This window comes from Papio anubis, chromosome 11, assembly GCF_008728515.1.
Source record: "Papio anubis isolate 15944 chromosome 11, Panubis1.0, whole genome shotgun sequence".
In the NCBI taxonomy this organism is placed as follows: domain Eukaryota; kingdom Metazoa; phylum Chordata; class Mammalia; order Primates; family Cercopithecidae; genus Papio; species Papio anubis.
The window spans coordinates 13,439,671-13,465,121 of NC_044986.1; the positions used below are offsets into that span (position 1 = coordinate 13,439,671).

At 39.7% G+C, this 25,451-nt stretch overlaps 1 protein-coding gene across 3 annotated transcripts in view; it reads right to left on the reverse strand.

The window, feature by feature from the left end:
* The window catches only part of INPP5F (inositol polyphosphate-5-phosphatase F), a 105,215-nt gene that overhangs the window by 7,095 nt on the left and 72,669 nt on the right, over positions 1 to 25,451 (reverse strand). Inside the window, exons 7-16 of one of the 3 annotated variants that reach the window (XM_003904333.3) lie at positions 24,228 to 24,426; positions 23,510 to 23,689; positions 22,549 to 22,616; positions 17,030 to 17,154; positions 16,818 to 16,895; positions 15,798 to 15,918; positions 14,226 to 14,354; positions 12,072 to 12,189; positions 10,326 to 10,524; positions 1,384 to 1,455 (exon numbers count right to left, since the gene is read on the reverse strand). In XM_003904333.3, coding sequence (XP_003904382.1) covers positions 1,384 to 1,455; positions 10,326 to 10,524; positions 12,072 to 12,189; positions 14,226 to 14,354; positions 15,798 to 15,918; positions 16,818 to 16,895; positions 17,030 to 17,154; positions 22,549 to 22,616; positions 23,510 to 23,689; positions 24,228 to 24,426 — 1,289 coding nt within the window. Of the gene's footprint in view, positions 1 to 1,383; positions 1,456 to 2,784; positions 3,621 to 10,325; positions 10,525 to 12,071; positions 12,190 to 14,225; positions 14,355 to 15,797; positions 15,919 to 16,817; positions 16,896 to 17,029; positions 17,155 to 22,548; positions 22,617 to 23,509; positions 23,690 to 24,227; positions 24,427 to 25,451 lie in introns of those variants that run through there. The other 2 variants (XM_009215482.2, XM_009215483.2) reach the window with 2 other exon arrangements.

The window sequence follows — 25,451 nt, forward strand, 5'->3', positions numbered from 1 at the left end:
GCAAACTGTTACATACATAAACAAAATCTTCCACAGCACATACATTCTGGGGTAAAATGTTAAACATAAGAACTATTTTAAAAATTAAACAAGAATAACATATATAGTTCAACAGCTAAGGGAAAATAAGTTCATAGATCTAACAGTTAAAAAAAGCAACTAGGGCCAGGCACAGTGGCTCACACCTGTAATCCCAGCAGTTTGGGAGGCCGAGGCAGGTGGATCACGAGGTCAGGAGTTCGAGACCAGCCTGAGCAACATGGAAAAACTCCATCTTTCCTAAAAACACAAAATTAGCTGGGCATGGTGGCGCATGCCTGTAATCCCAGCTACTCAGGAGGTTGAGGCAGGAGAATCACTTGAACCTGGGAGGTGGAGGTTGCAGTGAGCTGAGATCATGCCACTGTACTCCAGCCTGGGCAAAAAGATCGAAACTCCGTCTCAAAAAAAAAAAAGCAACTACAAGGTTAAAATAAGTTTTACAAAAACTCATATAAAATGAAAACAAACCTAAAACCTAACCTACAAGGCAAATGTGCCCACGCCCATGCGCGCACACACACACAGAGACAGAGGGAGGGAGGCGGGGGGGAAAGAGGGAGGCAGAGAGAGAGAGAAAAAAAAAAAAACTATGTATTTGGGAACAATACAGCTGTTAAATATGATATCCAAAATCAAGAATGAAAAATCCATATGATATATGCCAACAGGCATCTGGGCAAATGACTAAAAAATAACAGTTTACACAAAGCCAAAACCAAAGTGAATATTTACTTAGTAAATATAAATTAGAAAAATACTGGTAAGGTGTGGGGAAACAAGTGCTTGTATTTTGCTTCTAGCACTGTTCATTCAGGGTCTTTCTGGAGATCAATCTGACAACAAACCACAGAAGTCGTAATTCATCATACGCTTGTAACCAAAGAAGTGCGCAGATGCATGCACACGCACACACATGCACATACAGACACATTACTGCATAAAGACAACTGCATCATTCGTAGCAACAAAAAATTGGAAGTAATTTAATACCTAACAGTGAGGAAAAACTTTACTATAGTAATCCAAACAATGATATGTGGTCATTAGTGATAAAAATGTATGGAATACATCAAAATCTGGGAGATATATAGGAAACAATACCAAATGCCAAAAGAATACAACATAAACATTAATTTAACTATAAAATCATGCTTTCAAACCAATAAAGATAAAAGGGAGTTAGAATGACGTAACAGTTATATAAGGTAAAGGGGTTCAATGAAGTTTCATAAAATATATAACAAAACCATATTCTCATTTTTTTTGTTACGAATTCTAAAAAGAAAATTTACTCAAATTTAAAACACAAAATCAAAAGCTTTAAATCAATAAGCAACTTACTAGGCCACGTAGTAGGCAGAGTTAGAAAGCAGTAACAGCACATCCACATCTCTGTGAGTAGCATCAATGAGGCTAAACAAATATGACACAGGAGTTTAATATTTTCATTTTCATCTGCAGTTTTTGCCAAGCATATTTCTAAAGCAGAGATACTTAGGACAAAAAAATTGGCCAGGGGGAGGGAAAAAAAAAGAAGAGAATGAGTTCTACTGCAGTTAGATGTAATACAATCTATCCATTTGGACAGTCTTTAAAAAACAAGGAAAAGCAGATCTGGGAAGTGAGGGATGGAGAGTAGAGAAAGGCAGCCAAAGGAGGAAGGAGTCCCTCAGGAAATGGGATAATTTGAGGTGGGGGAGTGGTGGGATTGGAGGATGATAGAGAAATAGTTAAGGGAAGAAAAAAGAAAAACGTGAGAGTGAGAAGGGAGAAATCTTAATTATCTCACATTATCTAATCTTCAAAATAACACACTGTACATTCAGGGTATCTTTACATTCATGTGGAATACATCTTTTGAAAGACTTTTACATGAATACAGTACTTATGTGCAAAAATGGAACAAGTCCAAGCTACTTTTGCATGTTTGTCATTATAGATTAATTTATTTGGCTTTCAATAAACAAACACCCTTATTCTAAGTCTATTTTGCCATGTTTATACCCACTCTAAAATCAATTATGAAAATAATAATCAGAATCCAGGTAGTGTTGATGAACCATGAAACCAAAACTACAATAAAATGTACATCCTTGTAAAATTACCAATAAGAAAATTCTTAAAGTATAAAATCTATAAATAATTAACACAGGCAGAATCTGAATTAAAATGAAACTTTTAGTCTAATATTAATCTAACAATAATAGCCTTTCCAGCAAAAGGTAGAGATGTTTCTGCATTCTTATACTGGTCTCCAAATTCCACTGTAAGAAAGACGGCATTTCTCCCTTGGGATTTCATACCTATTCCCTAGACCTTATCAAAATGCTACTAAATACAAGCAGAAAATAATAGTGGAAAAAAAGCGTTTGTAGGTGAAACTTAAACCATGGACTAAATCTGCGTAAGAATGAGGTCACTGTTTAACAGGTACTGCAGGGAAGGATTTACCCTAATCTTAAACTGCAGTTTTTTACATCAGAGACACCTTGTTGTAGCTTGAATCTGACAGTTTTAATCTAAAACAACAAATTCACCTCAATTTGCACGTACAGTATCGAAAAATACAACAAATGACATAATGAGATGCCAGGACCGGAAACACAGATCGATTCTAGGAGCCAAAATCTGAGCATTAACCAATTAATCAATGGGAAAAGGACAACGATCCAGGCAGCCTCATGGAGAATAATACCAAATAACACTGTAAAACGTACTTAAGTTTTATGCATTGATACTTACGTGCACTCTGAAAATTGTTGCTTGAGCCAAGCCATAAAAATTACGTCACGACACATTTTAATACGAAATAAATTCTACTACTAATTACAGTGTTACTTTCACCCTGACTTCCTCTTTTGGCATTAATATTTACATCAGCCAAACATGATCCCCAGTCAAAAACATTATGTCCTTAACAAAAAGCACTTGGCACGTAACAGGCAGTCGGAAAATGTCAACCCTCCCCCCACCCCCAATTTTACTGAAGTCTTAGCTGCAGTAAATATTTAATTCCCCCCCCGCCCACCCTTCCCCTAAAAAAAAAAAAAAAAGCACGTTCAATACGAACAAGAAACAAGACGAAAAACCCTTTAGGTATTTCCCCACCCCCCCCCCGCCCCCCGGTTTGCAGCTCTGAAGAAGCTGCTCTACTCGTTTTTGTTTTCCCGCCACTGGGGCAAGCCCTCCTTCCACACTATGAAGACGAAAATTGCCAGCACCACATGAAGCCCGACCACTGCGACAATGGTCGCGTAAAAGCCGCTGTCTTCTGGGGACATCAACATCAGACTTTGGAAAAGAAGTAATTTGCAGGAAAAATATAACCCCACAGGAACTTTAACCATAAGTCCTGCAAAAAGGAGAAAAATCTTGAAAGTCATAGCCACAACGCCCTCAGACTTGGGCTCGGCTGCTGCGGCCGTGGCAGCCCGCTGCGCGGTAGGTGGAGGCCTGTGAGAGCGCGGCATCGTCAGTCCGTCCGTCTGTCCGTCCGTCGATGCCTCGAGGCTCAAACAGCCGCCTGCACCAAACCTCGCGCCTGCAGCGAATGCGGCGAATGCGGCAACTGCGACGCGGCAGTGCCAAGTCACGCCCAGGGGACACATCTAGCTTCCGGGCGCTCACTTCCGGCCTCGGCTGGCGACCAGTGCGCATGCGCGCTCCATCCTGCGCATCCTACGCCTTCCAAGGAGGGCACGGACCCCGGCCCGGCGGGGGAGGGGCACCAGGGGGGCCACTCCCGCGAGAGTTTGCTGGCGCCTTCGCCTTCGTCAGGGTCAGTGCCTGCGGCTAGAGGGGGAGGCTGGCGGGCCGGGCCCGGGTACCGCGCCGAGCGTCTGGCCCCTAGGCCATCGCATGCCTAAAGGATAGTGGCTGCCGTGTGCCTGGCCACTCCACTGCCACGGCTGGACCGGACAGTCGGCCTGAGCGCACGGAAGCGAGTCGAAGCAAGTTGGGAACACCACTTGGCTTCGCAGAGAGGTGACGCGGGCCCTGCAGGTCCGCAGTTGCCTCTCCAGTCTCAGAGTCTCTTTCCCGCTGTCCATAGAGTCGGGGGTTTCCTGCGATAACGGGCGGGAAAGGACAAGAAAGGCAGAGAGGTCTAGGGTGCATTTAGGGTGGCCCGAACAGAGCTGCGCTCAGCCTTGCAAGGGAAAAGGGCCAGGACAGGCACGGGCGTGCTGGACAGTTCCCGGTTCCCAGTTCTCTGTATCCAGCGCCCAATGCCCTAGGCCGGGACGCCGCAGCCAGGCCTACTTCCCCGCTGGGACCGCGCATTTCCAAACTGCTTGCCTGTTTTTCCAGCAGATATTTAAACACAGCTGGGGCTGCAGTGAGGTGAGTGAGGAGGTACTGGTCTCTGGTACAAATTTTAAAGGGTGTCATTAATTTTGTCAACCAATTAGTGCAATATTTTTAAAAATCAAAATGCAAAAATATGATATGATGGACAAAGCATCAAACATTTAAGTAGAGATAGAATACACCCCTGTAGTTGCATAATCGTACCTCACTCACCTGACCCTAATCCCAGCTCTGTTCCCAAAAAAACTATTTACAAATCAACAACCCAATTAAAAAATGGGCAAAGGGTTTGAATACATCTTTTTCCAAGTAAGACACAGAAATAGCCAACAGTACAAAAAAAAAAAAAATCCTTAACATCGTTTGTCATTAGGGAAATGCAAATCAAAACCACAATGAGATACCACTTCACACTAAGTAGGATGACTACAATTAGAAAAAAAGGAAAATAAGTGAATAAGTATTGGCAAAGACTGGAGATACTGGAACCCTCCAAACTGGAATGCACTGAAATACACTGCTGGTGGAAATGTAAAATGGCATGGCCACTGTAGAAAATAGTTTGGCAGTTTCTCAAAAGTTAAACAGGATTATTGGATAATCTGGCCATTTCCACCCAAAAGAGCTATTTAATAGAGACAGGTGTTCAAACGAAAACCTGTACACAAATGTTCATAGCAGCACCATTTACAATGGTCAAAATGTGGAAATAACCCAAATGCCCATCAACAGAAGAAAGAACAAAATGTGGTCTATAATGAAATACTATTCAGCTACAAAAAGGAATGAAGCTCTGACACATGCCACAACATGGATTAACCTGGAAAACATTATGCTAAGTGAAAGCAGCCAGTCACAAAAGGTCACATAATTATATTATTCCACTTGAATGAAATGTCTAGAATATGCAAATCCAGAGACAGAATTAGATTAGTGGTTGCTTAGGGATGGGAGTGTGGAGCGTAGGGAAGTGACAGCTAAAGGGTACGGGGCTTCTCTTTGTGGTGATGAAAATGTCCTAAAATTGACCATGGTGATGGCTGTACAACTCTGAATATACTACAGACCATTGAATTACATGCTTTAAATACGTGAATTATATGGTATATGAATTATATGTCTCAATAAAACTGTTTAAACACACACACGCACACACATATTTCACGAGTGGATGGTTGAGGCAGGCAGGCAGTAAGAGCAAATTCCCAAGCCTGACAGCTGAGCCTTCCACTGGCTGGCTCTCCAGAGACTTGCACCCCCACTGCCACTTCCAGGGCCACCTCTTGTCCTCCAGCAGGAGCCTCTGTTCTGGGTCAACACCTCCAGCCGAGCTGATGGATTGTACAGAGGTTCTATAGCAAACTCGTCCCAAGAGCAGGTTTCCAAATCTCTCATCAAGAGAAAGGGAAACAGCACCATTAGGAAAATCTTTAAGCCTTGCAGTAAGTGGAAGAAAAATATCGATGGCAAATTCAAAGAAATATCAGCAGTATTACAAAGAATCACACCCACAAGACAAAGACGTGCCTGTACGAAGAGGAGTTGCTAAAGAATTCTCTAATCAAGATAGAAACGCAGTAGTTACTTTGAAAACTCAAACAGCACATGATACCCGCTGTCTCCCCCGAGAGTAATCCACAGGAGAGGAAAATGTAGGAAGAAGGTAACAGTTCTCTATCTGAAAAAGCACCCTCAAGAAGAAAAGAGACCCATTCTGAGACCCAGCTCCTGCTCCACCTCCTCCAGCTCCTCCTAAGCCCCAGCCTAAATCCCTAAACCACCTGGCTCTCCAAAAGGGGCTCACAGTGGAGCCAGCCACAGGGAGATTAAGTGCCTTCCACTAAAAAAAATGCCAAGACCCCTGGTAGGCAGCCCTCATCCTGCTATACAAGCCAAGGAAAACGACCTGAGAAGCCACTGGCTCCAAAACATTGGCTTCGCTGGCTCCTACGTCCACCTCTTCCTGTCCCCAACCTTCAAAGGAACAAGTTTCTAGCAAAACATTAACCACGGGGACCACCAACAGCAAGGAAAATCTAGCAAGCAGCCAACACCTCAACCATTATGAGATGCAACCAGCCTGGCATGGTGAGCTTTAGAGGAGATCTTTCCGGAACAGAGTGGAGAGTCTCAAAATTTAGCAACCATGCCTGTCTCCAAAGAGCAGACCACACACAAATTCCACAAGTCTGTGATCCTTGTGTCCCATGTTCTACCTCCTCCTCTTGACAATCAACACATCATTCCCTCAGACACTCCTGCTGTCCTGGTTAGTGACGGAGCTCCCCTGCCCATCTCTGCCTTAAACCCAAGTCAGCTTCTCTGGACTGAGAGCCAACAGACAGAACCACTCTGCATCAGACACTGGTTTACACATTAGAGAAGACAACATTTTCACAACCAGCAACACATCAGGAAAGACAGCACCTCAGCTAACAACTCCTGCACTGATGGGAAAATCTTCAGAATCTTTCAGTGTCCCAAAGGATGAAGATCAAAGGGAATCACTGGGCCAATGACTCTGACGAGTCTATTTTGGACACCGATGACCACAAGGAAGAAGAGAAGGATGGCAGTGGAGGTTCTGGCACTTAACATAGGTGAAGAATATTCTCACAATCATTCTTGGCAACTGATCATCTAAGAAAGAATCAGAGGAGAAAACACTGTGTAGCAACATCTGAGCAAGAGAGTCAGGGAATCCGACAACAAATTGGAAAGTAATTGGGAGACTCAGAGGCCCCCAATGGAAGCTATCCTAAAATAAAAGAATAAAGAAGTAGAGGGCTGGGTGCGGTGGCTCACGCCTGTAATCCCAGCACTTTGGGAGGCCGAGGCAGGCAGAACACGAGGTCAGGAGATCGAGACCATCCTGGCTAACACGGTGAAACCCCATCTCTACTAAAAATACAAAAAATTAGCCGGGCGTGGTGGCGGGGGCCTGTAGTCCCAGCTACTTGGGAGGCTGAGGCAGAAAAATGGCATTAACCCAGGAGGTGGAATTTGCAGTGAGCCGAGATTGTGCCACTGCACTTTAACCTGGGCGATAGAGCAAGACTCTGTCAAAAAAAAAAAGTAGAAGAAACAAAAATACAACTAAAAGGCAAACTCAGCAGAAAGCTCAGCCTGAGACCCGCAGTGGGGCAGCTGTAAGCCCTGGACCAGGTTAGCATCTACAGACAAAGCAGTGATAAGGACTGAACTAAGTAACTTAAAGGTTTCATTGTCCATCATGCCATGTGAGACTATTTGGGTCATCTTTAGGGGGAGCCCTATGTGCTGAAAACCTGATAACACACTGAATGCATGTGTTACGGCCTCACTTGTCATGAAGGAAGAGTGGGCAGCTGCTTTTCGGGGAAGAACTCAGCTGTATAGCCCAAATGCAGCAATGAGCAACAGGAAGAATGCACTGGCCTTCACTAACACACGTGACTGATGCTAAGTTACGTGTGACTGATGGTAAGCTATTCTTCATTGGGAGCTTTATTTTTTTTTATTTATTTATTTTTCGGGTTTTTTTTTTTTTTTTTTTTTTTTTTTTTGAGACAGAGTCTCACTCTGTCGCCCAGGCTGGAGTACAATGGCGTGATCTTGGCTCACCACAACCTCTGCTTGCTGGGTTCAAGCAATTCACCTGCCTCAGCCTCCCAAGCAGCTGAGACTACAGGCACGCGCCACAATGCCCAGCTAATTTTTTTATTTTTAGTAGAGACAGGGTTTCACCATGCTGGCCTGGTCTCGAACTCCTGACCTCATGATCTGCCCACCTCAGCCTTCCAAAGTGCTGGGATTACAGGCACGAGCCACCGCACTCGGCCCTAGGAACTTTAATTAAAGAAGAACAGAAGATACTCACTGTTCTCTGTTACCAGAAAGCCAAATTCTATAGTGCTGGATTAAAGAAAAATAGGAAATGCATTTACTGGGCACTGGAAAGAGGTGGGAGTCAAAAATCAGGGAAAAAAAAGAGAAGCATTTCATCACGTTAGTGAATAAAAGAAAACTGAAGCACAATGGTATTTCTGAGGCAGATATTTGGTGGCTGAGAACTTAAAAGATTTGAGACTCTAATCACCCAACAGTGACTTTTTTTTTAAGAGACAGGGTCTCACTATATTGTCCAGGCTGGTCTTGAACTGCTGGCCTCAAGTGACCCTCCGACCTCAGCCTCCCAAAGCACTGGGATTACAGGTATAAGCTACAGTGCCCAGCCAGTGATTTAAAGACCTAATCCTAGAGGACTATTCTTGTTTCACCACACTTTTTTTTTTTTTTTGAGACAGGTTCTCACTCTGTCACCCAGGCTGAAGTTCAGTGCTGCAGTCATGGCTCACTGCAGCCTCAAACGCCTGAGCTCAAAAGTTCCTCCCTCCTCAGCCTCCTGAGTAGCTGGGACTATAGGCATGCACCACAACACCAGGCTAATTTTAAAATTTTTTTGTAGAGATGAGCTCTCAAACTCCTGGACTCAAATGATCCTCTTGCCTCGGCCTCCCAAAGTGCTGGGGTTATAGGTGCAAGCCACCATACCATTATTCATTATTTTGATTAATACAATTGTCAGAAATAAGTATGTTTTTATGAATCTTTGCAAGAGGCTTCTAATGACTCTTAAAGCATCCTTACCCAAACTTTGTTGCAAACTTTAAATAGCAAAGCTATATACACTTTACATTTTTTAATACTCTTCACCCCACGGCACCAATTTTCCATAAAAATTACAGAATTGGAAATCAAATCATCAAGTGCAATGTACCCTACAAAATGGTAGCCAGCACTAGAAAGAAACCTTTTGGTTTTCCCCAATTTTGATTATCCCAAAGTAGACACAAAAATACTTGATTGAAGAAAGATGATATTGACAATCATGATGATATTGATACCCTCTTAAAAATCTAAGTGCAGTTAAAACTCAAGAAAAATGCAGGTGTGCTGCCAGCAGTTATTTTTGAATGGGAATTAAAAGTACTCTTTTTTTTTTTTTTTTTGGTGCTACATTAACTTGGATTGCTGCCACTAAAAAAAAAACAAGTGAAGGAGGTGAATCAAAATAGCTTTACCAAATGACTTAAACAAACACAAAAACCTTCTGCTAGGTTGTGTGTGAGGAAAACTTCAGCTCTTATTTTTAAAGTCCACAAATTACATCCATACATAACAGTATTTACTATCAAAGTGAAAAAAATCCATGGGTTTAATGTCATGGGATGTTTCCCTATGAATCCACAAGTCAATGTTGTTTTTTATTCCTTTTAATACATAAATACTATCTTTCATTTAATTGTATTTTCAAGCACATTTTATGCCCCTCTTACTAAAAACACGCAAAATGTATGAGATAAAATCGAACTAGAGTGCTTTATTCTTAAAGCTTGGGTTACGATTTCCTAAAATGTTTCTGATTTATAATATTAAAGATTATCATTTTAGATTTCAGCCTAAAGGCAAGCATTCAATCTAGTGGATAAATTTAGATCCCGCTATTCATTGATATTTTTAAGAACCACTTGAAACTGCATGGTTTTTGTTATTTAAAAAAAAAAAAAAAAGAATATTAGTTGGCCTATTTATTTTATGCAAGGCCAGGACCACTTTATAACCAATAAAAATACCCAGCCTCACTGCACCTCTTGTTGCACTCACTTATGTGCATTAATACAATAAACCTAGATTCTAGGGCAGGGAGGGGGAAACCCACAGCCCGCTGCAGGCTGTAGTTCGGCAGTTTCAATTTTTTTAAATCAAATACTGCACCAAAATATTTTTCTTCATTACCAAGTTTTTAGAGCCTCCTTAATTTTGCATCCAAGGCAAGTGCCTCAGTCAGCTTGCCTTACTACCAGCCCATAGAGGAAACAGCCAAGCGCCATGCATCCATACCCACAGCTTTAGGGACAATTGCCAGTGTTAATCATGACAACTTCCCAACATCTGTTAAGCAAGCTGGTCACCTGGACACCACTCCAACTTACCTGGGGTCACAGTCAATGAGGGCCCAGCCCCCATGGAACTTCTCATCATCAGGCAGTAGTAACTTCATGTAACTTTGTAAGAGCTGGCTAATTAGTTCCTGGTGGCTTCTCTGATTTTCCTTATGCAAAGCTTCATGTTCTTTCTCCTTGGTAAATATGGAATAAAGATCTTCTGTCACTGGAATGCCTTGCATCAAATCTAGGGTGGAATTGTTAATATCTATCATCATTTTAGTTTACTAATATATTTTTAAAAAACAAAAGAGTATAAGACCTAAAACTGTAAAGCTCTTGGAAGAAAACACGAGCATAAATCTTTGTGATGGATTAGGCATGATTTTTAAGATATGATACTAAAATCATAAGCAACAAAAAACAGACAAATTGGACATCATAAAAATTAAAAACTGTGTTTCAAAGGGCACCATCACAAAAGTGAAAAGATGACCCCTAGAAGAGGAGAAAATATTTACAATTCATCTATCTGGTAAGGGACTTGTATCTAGAATAAAGAACCCCTACAAATCAATAATAAAAAGATAAACCAGTTGTAAAATGAGCAAAGATCTGAACAGACAAGCTAACTTCCTCTTGGCAGGGCATGCGGCGCAGCCTTAATAAATCATTATAATCCCATTCCCTATCCTCCCTATCTCACTGTCTCATGGGACAATGACACTCAAGGAGGCTTCGGTGAAAAAAGATCTGCCAACCACTGGCCCTACACAGGAAAGAGACAAGCACAGATTGCTACTGGCTTCTATCTCTCAACCTTGAAGATCTCTCAGCCAGCTTCAGGATCTGGATGCAGCTGATGCTATGGATGGCTGAACTGAGAGGAGACAGAAGTGGGGTCCTCAATGATATAACTGAGTAGCTAGGTCAACCAATGGAAGCAAGATACCTTCTTTTTTCCTTGAATATCAACTGCTAAAATCCAATTCTGTAGTCACAGCGTGCACCCTCCATGTCTGGCAAATGAATCAAACTTCTTTACATCACACTTCTCAAATTCCTAAGTGGCCTGTGTCTAGGCCCTACTAGACTGATGTGTGCACTAAATAATCAGGTGAAGAAATAAGATTTCAAAAAGACCCTCAGGGACCACAGGTCAGCTATATTACATTTGGTTCTAATCCAAAACACTCTGCATTTACTTTAATCCTATACAGTAACATCTTCATGAAAATTAAATTTAAAAAATGTCAATGCATAAATTTTACTGGGCAATCTATCCTTCCATTTCCTCTTCCAAAAAAATGAGTTGGTTAGGGTAATCTCTAAATCTGGTACCCTAATATTTTGTTAAACCATGCTTATGGAAAAGGCTGGTATATTTGTCCACAGCAATAACATACAACAAATAGCATACAGGAAAAATAATCTGGTTACATTGCTCAGTCTTGAGTAATGAGAAAACAAACGGAATAAGAAGTTTTAAATTGTTGAGATTTTAGGGTACCTTATTCCACACTCCAGGAGCTTCAAACCCTGCTTTCTATTACCTGGGTAACAAACTGACGAATATGCATGGAAAATAGATGGTTTCTTTTGTTGCTCCAGCCAAAAATATTTGTCAAATTCTAATCTTGTAAAAATTTGAATTTGATGTATTGGGTAAGATGCTCAATACAGAAACACAAGTATATTACAAAACATGAATTATGTTAATGAAGCTGGTTTCTGTAAAGTATTAGTCACAGAAGACATAAATTTTGAGGAAAGAAAAGCTTTTCTGCTTCTTACCTATAACAGCTTGCCTATAAGCATCCTTAAATCGGTTGAGGTAATATCTGTTTGCTGAGTTCACTCCATCTTTCATAACTCCTGCTAACTTCCTTTCTCCTGTCCTTGTAAAGTCACCCTGTCAAACAAAAACTCATTTTGACACCTTATTTAAACACAAGAATGCCCCCAAAATAAATTGTGAGCTTTCAGTTCAAGTATGGAATTCTACAGGCTTTTGTAATTTCCAAGGTCTGACTTTTATAATTTTCAAATAGTATAGTTAAATTAAAATATCTACTAGTATTCTACCCTGATCTGAGCTCGTCAAATAATTACACATGCTATTTGTGGCATCAAGTCTTCACAGTTAGATGGTGCTTTAGGGTAAAGCCATTCTTAGCAATTTGTAGAATTTCTAGAATTTACAGGTCAAAACCAATTATATGACAAACACCAAAACAATAAAAACTATTTACATCTCAAGCTGGTGCAATATTCAAAAACCAAGTTTCTGATGTGGGAAAATGTGGATAGCTCCCTAGAGTTTATCACAATGGGCTTTCCGCCTGGGTGTGTAGGTGAGGAGCTCTACACAGGGAGGAAAAGCAGGGGTTTCCATACCTTGCTGCACATCACCAGCACCTGCAGAACCCAGTGACAACTTAAACTGTTTTGTTTCCCTTGCACTTTTCACAACAAAGATGTCAGAGCAAGTCCCTAGACAAGTGGTGACTTAAACTTAAGGCAAGGCAGGTGTAGTTTCTTTTTCCCTATCCCAACCCCTCCATTTCTCTCCAAGGCAATCTCAGAAATCTCAGTCCTAAAACTGACAATTTAGGAAGAACATGCTGCCAATTAGGCCAGTCACAGGGAATATTAGTAGAGCAACAAGTCTCCATTACAGAAAAAAGGTATGAATACTCATCTCGAAGAAGTTTAAAATCAAGGGGAAAAAAAGAGAAGTATTTCGCTTTAAGCACTAACTTATACCAGGCCTTTTTTTTTTTTTTTTTTTGAGACAGAGTCTTGCTCTGTTGCCCAGGCTGGAGTGCAATGGTGCAATCTCGGCTCACTGCAACCTCCGCCTCCCGGATTCAAGTGATTCTCACTCCTCAGCCATCTGAGTTGCTGAGATTACAGGCTCACGCCACCATGCCCAGCTAATTTTTATATTTTTGTAGAGATGGGGTTTCACCTTTTTGGCCAGGCTGGTCTTGAACTCCTGACCTCAGGTGATCCACCTGCCTCGGCCTCCTAAAGTGCTGGGATTACAGGGGTGAGCCACTGTACCTGGCCTGTACCAAGACTTCTAAAGTTTACCTTCTGTAATTAATAAAAAGCTTTTGATATTTATCACTCAACGCAAAAAAAGGACTGATGCCTGTTAAGTCCTTGATGGTACAATCTGTATAAGAAGTACCTTGCGATGAACTCGAACCTTGAAGAATGATTAACATAAACCTAATTTAAACAAATTCTAACACTTCCGACTGCCACAGAGGACAACGCCCTCAGATGGAGGAATTTATTTACTAGAGAATGTATTTTATATTTAACTTAATATTCTGTGAGGACTAGCTCTATAGGATCTTCAAAAGACTTTTAACAATAACTAAAACATTTCTTCTGCATTTACGTGTGTCAGAGAATATTCTAAGCCCTTACACGCACTGACTCATATGATCCCATAGCAGTCTTTTGAAATACGTCTGGTATAATTCCTGTGTGACAAATCAGAGTGGTTAAGTGACTTGCCCAAGGTCACAGCTAGTTAAGAGGCAGGGTTGGGATTCAAACTCAAAGACGAGGTATGACACTGGTGGCCAAAACCTGCCAGCAGACATGCTCTGTTCTGTCAGTTTTGAAAACCAACCATTTCATATAAAATTCTGGATTTCCAGAATCCCTTGAAAAACTGGAGGGTCTGGCAACACAGGCCCCTCCAGAGAGAGCACACACTCCTCCTCAGGTCCACACAGCCCCCTCTCCCTCTGATGTAATGCGTGGCCTGCTTGAGTCACATTACCTGGCCCTGCCTTAGCCAAACATTTCAGAAAAGAGTCAACTATACACACCCCCAACCTGGAGCCCACATACCTTTCTGTGGTTTTAAACCACAGTCTAACCTGTGTCCTACATAATGACCCACAGATGCTTGCTGCAAGTATTTACCTTCAGAGCAGCTGTCCCAGCATACTGTCTGCTAATGGAGTCACCATTATTGGCCCACATTATCTGGTAGATGCGATTACATTTCACAGGTAATGGCTGTTCCGGGGGCATCACACCTAATTTTTTCAGCTAAAATGAACACATTGGTGGATTAACTGTGTATGGGCCAGGAAACCATAGCAAAAAAATGTGTACTGCAGAAAAAGGAAACATATTCACATACAATTCAGGACCCTTAGATACAAGAAACGGTCTTTTCAGACTCGTTAATGAAGCGGGGCTTGAAGGATGGCTTTATACATTGCTACAAGGTGAATACATATAATGAAATATTTATACTGTTTTGGTACAATTTTTAATGTGCAGAATCATACTATTATATTTTGTCTTTGTTTTAAATTTGCCTATGAAGTGAAACTGAATATCAAAAAAGCACACAGAAACAATACTAATAGTGGCAGAATAGTTAAGTGCCTGCTAAGTGTTAACTCTGTGCCAAGGATAGGGTTGTAAGAGTTTTTTTACACTGTTTTTTCACATTCACTAGTCCTAACAACACTATGTAATCACTACTGTTATCACCTACATTTTACAAATGATGAGACTGAGGTTTGGAGAGGTTAAGTTCTTTGTACGGAGTCAAAACCTTGTATGTGGCAGAGTCAGGGCTTGAACTCAAACCTGGCTTAAACACTACGTAAGATAAACAGATTCATGTCCTCAAAGTACAGTCACAAGGTTATTTTATGTATTTTATTTTATTAATTTTTATTTTAAAGATAGAGTCTTACTCTCTCCCCCAAGCTGGAGTGCAGTGGCACGATCTGGGCTCACTACAACCTCCGCCTCCTGGATTCAAGTGATTTTCATGCCTCAGCCTCCCGAGTAGCTGGGACTACAGATGCCTGCCACCATGCCCGGCTAGGAGGGAGGGGGTTTTAGTAGACGGGGGGTTTTGCCATTTTGGCCAGGCTAGTCTCAAACTCCTGATCTCAGGTGATCCACCTGCCTCAGCCTCCCAAAGTGCTCGGATTATAGGCATGGGCCACTGCGCCCAGCCTACACACCACATTTCTGCTTGGCCTGCTGGATCTGCCAATAAGAGGCACTCAAGGAAGCCTATGACGCAGGAGGAGGAAAAAGACACAGGTTCCTTCACCTGTGTTCCTCCCGTCAGCAGCTCCCTCCCCAATAGCCTGGGCAACAGAGCAAGACTCCATCTCAAAAAGAAAAAAGAAAAAGAAATGCAATATCAAGACTCCCAGCCCCAAACACAGAAGGGTGGGCTTGGAGGTGAGAGAGAAAAGGTAAATGACCACACAGTGCCACCCAACGGACTTTAAAATGTTGGTCGTCACATTTTTGAAACGAGTGATTAAGAAAATCTCAAATAATATTTAACTTATTTCCAGTGCAGGTTGTGCTTTCCAGGTTTTAATGCAACAAGGGTGTTTGTACGCTGTAAGCATTCTATAGAATATTTGACATTTGAAAAATATTTAGCTATTTACTTACTCATGGAAAAAAAGCATTTCAAAATAAGTATTTGCAATCCAACAGACTCCAAATTACCTGCTGTTCCATGACCACTCTCGCGATGGCAGCTTGGACCACGTTGGTGCGATCCAGGCAGTCCATACAATTAACACGAAAAATCCCTTCCTGCTTACATATTACCCCAGCTTCATCAACCCTTTTTAAAAATAATACAGAATTATTTTACAATATAAAATAATAGGGTTTTCAAAAGACACAAGTCTTTAAAGTATAACAATAAAACAGCAGCATTGGCTGTAATTTGCTTGGTATATCTTTATATGCTATGCATTATTGAGTCATTTATAGACATCATTGTTAATTTACACAATAACATCGCAAGGAAGATATCATCCTCATCTTAAGGGAAAAAAAAATTGGGGTGCAAAGTGACTTGCCCCAAGTCCTACAACTACTAGGCAGAGCTGACATCATCCCAAGTTATGTTTTCCTACATGTAAAAAACCAGAAGGCACTTTAAAACACTGTTGTTCCTTTAAAGTAGAAATGCATCTAAACTCTCCGAAACAGACGAAGTTATTTTACCACCCAGTGAGGAGTCATGCAGCATGGCTTGCTCATCTCATTTCTCTGGCCATCCGTGTAGTCTTAACATCTAATCGAATGTTCTGTTCTGTACTTTAAGCCAATTTAAACTTCCTGTATTCAGAACCATTTTCCGTCTCCGATAATTTTGAAATGCCTGAAAACTGAGACCAAGTACCTCTAAGCCTTCCTTCCTGTGTTAGGAACAGTAAGAGGAGAAAGAGAAAATGTGGACCATGGGGCATGAGAAGGAATAAATTCATCTCCTTAAAGAACAGTCAGAGTGTTTCACTTCATTTGGCCTGACCATTTCACACCTTCTCCCTGTTCAAACCTAACACCGCCTGCCTAAGGGTCAACAACATTCTCTTGAAAAGGATAGGAACTGGGAAGCAAAACGAACAACAAAAAAATGCCGTCTCTGCATACTGTTATCAGTTTGATGCCCAGTGGCACTATGATTTCACAGATCCCAGAGTTTGTAAAAAGGAATTCTTGTAAAATACCTACCAACACCACTTCATATCAAGAATAATGTCATAAATGGCATCTGTTAGGGTCTGAACATTCTCAAACTTCATTCCTCGGCTAAAATCCATGCCAAAAGAAAGAAAAAATATTTAATTTAATCATAGATTTCTTTTAAAACTTAAGATATGCTATTTAATGCAGTTTGGAAAACACTGCAACTGATCAACACTATTCTCAGAAAGCCATCTTACCAGTGCTCATGGAAGTCAAAGGAAACGTAAGTGAGGTGTGAGTTATTGAAAAGCAACACTTGCTTCAGGTAAGCATCGCCAATAATCTTCTCTCTTCCTGCCTGGTCTACCAAGTTAATAATAACCTATAAGAGCAAAGAAACAGAAAAAATTAAGTTTAATTAGATGTTAGAATCATAATGTGGTTTTTAACAATTTGGAATTATGTGTTAGAAATACTTTATAGCCATGCTTAGAAATTAATTCACTCAAATATCAATTTTTTTCCTGTAAAATTTCATTTGTTACCTACATTTAAGTTTATGAGAATTGACATCAATGACAGTAATAGCTTTTCTATACATTTGCAATAACCAATTAGAATGAAATAATGAAAACAAGGTCCTTTGTAATAGCAAATATTTTAGATATCTAGATTTAAAAAGAAATATAGAAAGCCTAAATACTGAACACGATAAAATGCTGCTGAAGTACATAAAGCATATGATAGAAAACCTGAACAAACAGAAACATATACCATGTTGCTAGGCAGCAAGGTTCAACACTGTAAAGATTTCAAGTCTCCACCAATTAATCTATACACTGAACCATCCCAATCAAAATTCCTCAGGATCTGTTAATGAACTTGACAACTCAGAAGTTCATCTGGAAGAGTAAATACGTGGAAAAAATTTGGAAACTAATAATAAAAAAGGGACTTGCCCCATTGGAGAGCAAAACATACTCTAAATCTGTAGCAATTAAAACTGTCATACTAATGTAGAAATAGATAAGTGACTCAACAGAACAGGAGTGGTGGCCCAAAGGCAGACCTAGGTAAACACTGAAGAATCTAAGATACGCTCACGATACCACTGTGGGGCAAATATGGACTAGTCCGTAAATGATACTGGGATGTCTATGTGTGGGGTAAGGAGAAACTTACATTAGCTCCCTACCTCATTAATTATACACAAATAAATTCTAGATGCATTAATAATCTAAATAGTATTTCTAGTTATAACAGAGCTAGAAGATAACTTGGAATAATGTTTCCATAAACGTAGGTTGGGGCATGACTTTCTAAGCATAACATTAAACAATTTTAAGCCTGTGTGCCAAATGACAGTATAAGCAAAGGTAAGAAAGCAAAGTGCTACCTAGGAGAATACACCTGCAACATAAAAACCAATAATGCATAAAGAGCCCTAAATACAATAAGGAAAAAAATGGGTAAAGGATACAGAGGAAATCCACATGAGAAAATATACAAATAGCTAATAAAAATGAAACTACAATTTCTGAACCTATACTCAATTAAGAGATGACAACTTTAATACTCAAAGAAGTGCAATTTAAAACAGAAAATGAATTTTCACCTATACCTAGGCAAATGTGAATACTAAACACAGACTGCACTGGTCAATATGTGAGGAAATGGGCACTAGCTCCTACTGCTGCTTTAAAACAAGAAACAAAACAAAACAAAAAACTGGTATGCTCTTATCAGAAGCAAAAGAGTGGTGAGCATCAAGTTTAAATATACATACTGTCTGATCCAGCAATTTCAACATAAATTCATTCTATAAAACGTACAAGTTCCCAAAATATATAAAATGCTTTCTGTTCCTAGTTCATGGAGTTTTTTAAAAAAGAGACATTTTATGGAGAATTTTTATAATATTAACAGCAAAATAACTAGTATATCCTAAAGGTCCACCAATAGAGAAATGGCTAAACAGCAGCCATGAGATCTTAAATGAAAACAGCGGTACAATCGTATATATGGCATAGTTTTGTTTTGACTCGAGTTTTTAATTGTGTATATGCGTGTGTCAAGGTGGTTTTTTTGCTGCGTATGACAAATTTGAGTCAACTGACTCATACCTCAGAACAAGTCTGGAAGTAGGACGGTTCCAACATGGCTTAACAGTGATTCCCAATACCATTAAGGACACAGGTTCTTTCCATCCCTTTACTCTGCCATTCTTCCCATCTTTTTTATTCTGCCAGCATACTGACTGATCCTGAGGCTGGTTCCTTCACAGTCTTGAGAGAGCTGTAGCAGTTCCACATGAAACCCAGACATAGCAACCACAGGGGGACTATTGGTTCCTGCAGGAAACCTGTTCCCAGAAGCCTCCCAGGGGACTTACAGGTGCACGCCTGAACCAATCACTGGTGAGAGCAATGGGACCACCATGACTGAGTCAGACCGACCGTGGGCCCATCGCCCTGGAAAGCAATTACTCAGGAAAAGGTGGAAAAATGAACACTGTTGGGGTACTGTTAGAAATCAGGAAGTGTCTGTTCAATACACACACCTAGAAAATTGATGTGAAAGTCAACAGGGAGCAGGGATGTGTGGGGGAAATGGTTATTTCCTCTGCTTACACACCTTAATATTGTGTTGTTTTATAATTGCATGTTACATTTAAAATGTGGTTTATTCGTTACTGTATTTTTATTTTTTAATTTTACTTATTTACTTATTTATTCTGGAGACAGAGTCTCACTCCATCACCCAGGCTGGAGTGCAGTGGCACAATCATGGCTCACTGCAGCCTTCACCTCCTGGGCTCAAGTGATCCTCCCACTTTGGCCTTCTGTGTAGCTGGGACTACAGCCATGCGCCACCAGGCCTGGCTAATTTTTAATTTTTTGTAGAGACAGCCTCTATTCTTTATAGCTACTTATAATTACACATATTACTAATTCATGAATTTATTCACATTGAAAGAAATTCAAATGTAAAATAAGGTCAAATCCTTCCTGACCACAACCCAATCCCATGGCCCTCCCTGGAGGTAACCTCTGTTATCAGTTGGGTGTGTCCCCATTCAGCCCACATAAATGCATTTCTGTACAAACATGCATGTCATATGTGTGTGGATAGAATAGATGGAAGAGAACCGCCTGTATGTAAATGACCTAATTTTGTTTTGTGGGATTTTTTAAATGGCTAACATACCATATGCTGTTAAAGTTTTCCCTTCTTACTCCACAAGGTGATTTTAAGATCTTCCCATGTTAGTACACGTGGATTTACCTCATTCTTTTCCACCATTTATATTCAATACTTTAGATGCGCCATGCTTGATTTTCCCACCCACTGTCCTCCTGATGAACAATTAGGTTGTTTCTACACTGCAATGAGTGTCCGTGTTCATGCCTCCTTGACCGAATATGTTTCTCTCAGACAGATTTAACAATTTTTTCTATTACAGTTCTAGTTGCTCCAGGCCCTTGTCAAAATTTGGTATTCCCTCCACCTTCTTTTTTTTTGGAGACAGAGTCTTGCTCTGTCACCCAGGCTGGAGCACAGTAGTATGACCTTGGCTCACTGCAACCTCTGCCTCCTGGGCTCAAGTGATTCTCCCACTTCAGCCTCCTGAGTAGCTGGGACTACAGGTGCATCCCACTGTGCCCAGCTAATTTTTGTATTTTTGGTAGAGAAAGGATTTCTCCATGTTACCTAGGCTTCCTGACTTTATGTTAGCCATTCTGTTGTGTTGAGTAGTGGCTTTAATTTGCATTTTCCTGACAGTTAATGAAGTGGAACCCTTTTGCATACATCTGTTGACTTTCTGGATATCCTCTTTTGTCCAGCTCTCTTTTGGGTTGTACATCCTTTTGAATAAATGTATAGGTTTGTTTTTTTTTTTGAGACGGAGTCTCACTCTGTCGCCCAAGCTGGAGTGCGATGGCGCAATCTCGGCTCTCTGCAACCTCCGCCTTCTAGGTTCAAGCAATTCTCCTGCCTCAGTCTCCCGAGTAGCTGGGATTACAGGCACCAGCCACCATGTCCAGTTAATTTTTTGTATTTTATTTTATTTTATTTTATTTTATTTTATTTTATTTTAAGTAGAGATAGGGTTTCACTATGCTGGCCAGGGTGGTCTCAAACTCCTGACCTCATGATCCATCCACCTCGGCCTCCCAAAGTGCTGGGATAACAGGCAGGAGCCACTACACCCAGCCTCTCTTATGCCTTAACAAAAGTTTTTTATTTTAATAAAGTCAAATTTATCATTTATTTTTCACTATGGTGTTTTCTAAAGCCATATATAATTTTAATACAATTTGAATAATATTTACAATAGTATTTTAATATTTACAATTTAGTAAAGTTTTAATAAAAACAAATTTAAAGCCTATTTGTCAATTTTTTCATTAGAGTGTTTTTTTAAAAATAAAAACTATCTCCTAGATGGGCATTACCTCTTATTAAATAACTAATAAAATATGTGATACATAATAATACATTGAAAACATGGGAAGACAATAGTTAGTGCTTTTTAAAGTCCTATTTAAGATACCAGGTCAAAAAGACATTCTATTTTTTCTTCTAAAAGCTTTATTGCTTAACCTTTCACATTTAGGTTCATAATCCATCTCAACTGATTTTTGTATAGGGTATATAAGATAGATATCAAAAATTAAAATTACTGGGTTAAGCAATGTAAGTGTGTTTAATTTAATTGATAATACCTTCAAAATGGCTGTACCAACTTATGCTCCTTCAACCAATGTGTGACAGTTATTTCAAAACCTAAATACTCGCCCCTTTAACTCTTATCATCAAACCTCATAATTTTTTCAATCTGAGGGTTTGCTATTTCCCTGCTAAGACTTTGTGATTGCCCAAAATTTATATATTAATTTAGGAGAACTGAAATCTATTTAATATCGAGACTTCCCTTCCAGGAACATGGTATTTTCTCTCCACTTAAGTCAGGTTTTCTGTTGTGTTCTTCAGTAGTTTTTTTTCTTTTTTTCCTCCATATACATGCTATCTTTTTGTATGTTATTTTAGGTTGTTTCTTCCTATTTCATTTTTGTTGCTGGAAAAAAATGCATTTACCTGTTCATTACACATTACACGGCATTACTCATTCACACTGGTCATTGCTAATGGATAACAGCATTACTATTATATATTCGTCTTGCATCAAAATCGTTGAACTTGTATCTCACCTACCAGTTTTCAGTTGATTTTGGTTTATACACTTGCATTCCTATATGGGAGTGCATATGAAGGTGAGCAGAGAAAAAAAGATACTGAAAAATACATAACAAGTTATCTCTAGGATGTGGAACTGTAGGTGGTACTGAGACATGACTTTCATTCCTTGGTCTAGATGCTTCTTAGATTGTTATAATTAATTGATAGTCTAATCTCTTCACGCTATCCAAACACAGTCTAAAGTAGTGGACTCAGCTGGGCACAGTGGCACGTGCCTGTAGTCCCAGCTACTAGGAAGGCTGAGGAGAGAAGATTGCTTGAGCCCAGGAGTTTGAGTACAGCCTGGGCAATATAGTAAGACAGAGTCTCTTAAAAAAAAAAAAAAAAAAAAAAGGTAGCTGACTCAATGATTATTCTTAAAGAATATTAAGAAAACTCTTAGCTTAAATGTATTTAACATCATGACAAATGCTTTAATTTTGAATAGTACAATGTTATTTTTATGAAATTTAAAGAAAAAGATAGTTATTTCTAAAGATGAAGGAACATTTTACTACTGTAGATCAAAGCCCACCTGTTTTTTGTAAATGTTCAGTTGTTCTTCGAAATGGGCACAGAAATAGGCAACAGTTTCCTTTTCACCTACAAAGAAGTGATACAAAATCTTTTTTTCCTTCCCATGTTTAAGACATATTAGTGTCTACTCCATCTTTATTCTTACTTTTAAATAATTTATTGACAGCCCAAATGAACTAAGATTGTCTAAAACCATCATTTAAAAATGAAATGCTAAGTCAAAGATCTGATTTTTTTCCAATTACACTACACTAAAATATATCTGAAAGTGCAAACTATGACATTATGAGATTACTTATATATCCAGCCTACTTCTCAGAAACGCTTTCACGTAGTTTAAAAGAGAATAAAAACGCCTCTAAAACAATATTTTAAAAACCAAAACTGTACTGAATTCTCATGAATACCAACTAAGGAGAGAGAAATATACTTTAACAATTTTTTAAAAATCAGCCTCATTCAATAATTAGATTTAAATGACTTAGCTATTCCAATACTAAAGACAAGACACTGGAAGAAACAAAATACTCAAGATTTAAATTTAAAAAATTAAAAAAAAAAACTTTCAGAGAAAAATATTGGAGTAAAGGCGTCTTATTGATTTTTGGTAGATTCCATCTTAAGCCATCTCCTGCTTCTACAAATATTGGCTAGATTTGCTCCTTTCCAAAGTTAAACATTCCATACAGTACTCTTCAAAGCAAGAGCAATTTAAAGTCTCTGAAGTAAGCTGTTTTGCTCTACTGTTAGAGAAATTTTGTACTGTTAAATAAGTGACTTAGTCAACTATTTTTATTCCTATGATTATTACACCACTTTCTATTACATTTTTCAAATACAAGTTATTGTTTTGAATGAAGTATCTCGCGAAGCAAATCCAAACCCAACAGGTATCTAATTTCTTAAAAACTATTCTCTCTGAAATCATCATTTGCAAACAATATAATTGACCTGCTTACTTTTGTCCAGCCGCGGTCTTGGATTATATCGATACCCAACCTGGCTCCAAAAGACAGGCACAGAGCCTCGTGTTTGAACAAACGACAGGGTATGATTATGAACATGAATTAACTGCTCAGTCTCCACATAATTTGCAACATTTCCATTTTTATCCACTCCTCTTCGTTTATAGCGCATTCCTGAAAGAAAATTAAAACAGAAAACAGCAACATTTTAAAAAATTTATTTAGTCTGACTAGATTATGCTTCCTAATCAAATGTATGCCTTCCAGGATAGTCTTGGGGATTCAGTGTGCAACTGCCAAGAACAGTATCAACTTACCCCAAATCTTAACTGTATGCATCATTGTTTTTAACAAGTTGAAGCTCAGTTCTTCTGAACTGAAAGAAAGGTTTTCCCAAAGGCGCTAGCACACAGGAAGGATTTATCACGGTGTTACAGGCTGTCAGTGGAGTGCCAGTATTCTGAAGCACATCTCAAGTGACTTTCTCTCTTCTCTCTATACATGTACCTCCTTTTCCTTTTCATTTTGCTAACTCTTATTCACCCCTCTTCAAAAATTTGTCTCCAGTTATATCACAGTATTTAGAGTCCCCAAGCACTTTGAAGCCAACTGTGTTTCCAAATCCATTATTGTCATTAGCATTTCAACACATCTGCAGCTTTTCCATTCTCGCCTGGATTTGATTTGCATGCTATTAGAGCCCTCCACTCACCTGCTCTGTGCCTACTTCGGCGTGAAATGAGAGCCACTAGAAATCGTGGGTGAATATCATCTACACAGGTGGACTCCTGAGGGGGGGTCTCCGGGCTGCTTTTCTCATCATCAGATGATTCGGTATAATTAACCACAAGTTCTTCAATCTGTACAAAACCTTGGATCATGGGGATGATCCAAAAGTTCACATCTGGGGTCTGAAAACAAAATGAACATCATATTGTTTCTATTCTGTACAGCACTGCTACTTTCTTAAACCCAAACAGTAGTCGGCACATATTTCTCAGTTTATTAGAAGCAGAAACCTTCCATTATTCAACCATATTTTCTGCTTATTGAAGAACACCACGGAAGGAAGGGACAGAGGAGGTCGTTCCTTTTCTTTATGGTGAACGCAGCCTAAGAGCCAGGCTGCCTGGGTACAAATCCAAGCCCACCATTTATTAACTCACTGAGGGGAGTCACCCTCACCATCGCTGTCCTTCTCTGTGAAATAGTAACAACTACTTCATGAAAATGTGAAGATTAAATGGATAATACACATAAAGTGTTCAGCACAGTGCCTGCCATATAGGAAGTATTTAACAAATGTTTATGAGTCTCAACTCCCAATTGTATTAAGGCTTTAATAAAATACAACCAACTCTGATCACTTTATTATGAAACACATAGGTCTACTTTATTCTCTGGCTTAGAAAAAAAAAATTTCACTTCCTCAAGCTAAAATCTAAGTCACAAATGAAACAAACAAACAAACAAAAAACCCCATTTCATAAATGTCTTATTTTAAAATGTCATCCAACATAATTAGGACAGTATTGATTAAAGATTTCTTCTTCTGGTCGCTCGCAGTGGATCAACATTGTAATCCCAGCACTTTAGGAGGCTGAGGCGGGTGATTCACTTGAGGTCAGGAGTTTGAGACCAGCCTGGGCAACATGGTGAAACCTCGTCTCTATTAAAAATACAAAAAATTAGCCAGGCATGGTGGCGCAAGCTATAATCCCAGCTACTTGGGAGGCTGAGGCAGGAAAATCGCTTGAACCTCGGAGGTGGAAGTTGCAGGGAGGTGGAGGTTGCAGTGAGCTGAGATCATGCCACTGCACTACAGCCTGGGTGACAGAGCGAGACTCTGTCAAAAAAACAAATAAATAAAGATTTCTTCTTCTGTCCCTTTCAGTTAGACTAAGAAGACAGATTTCTCAACTTATTGTCTGCAGAG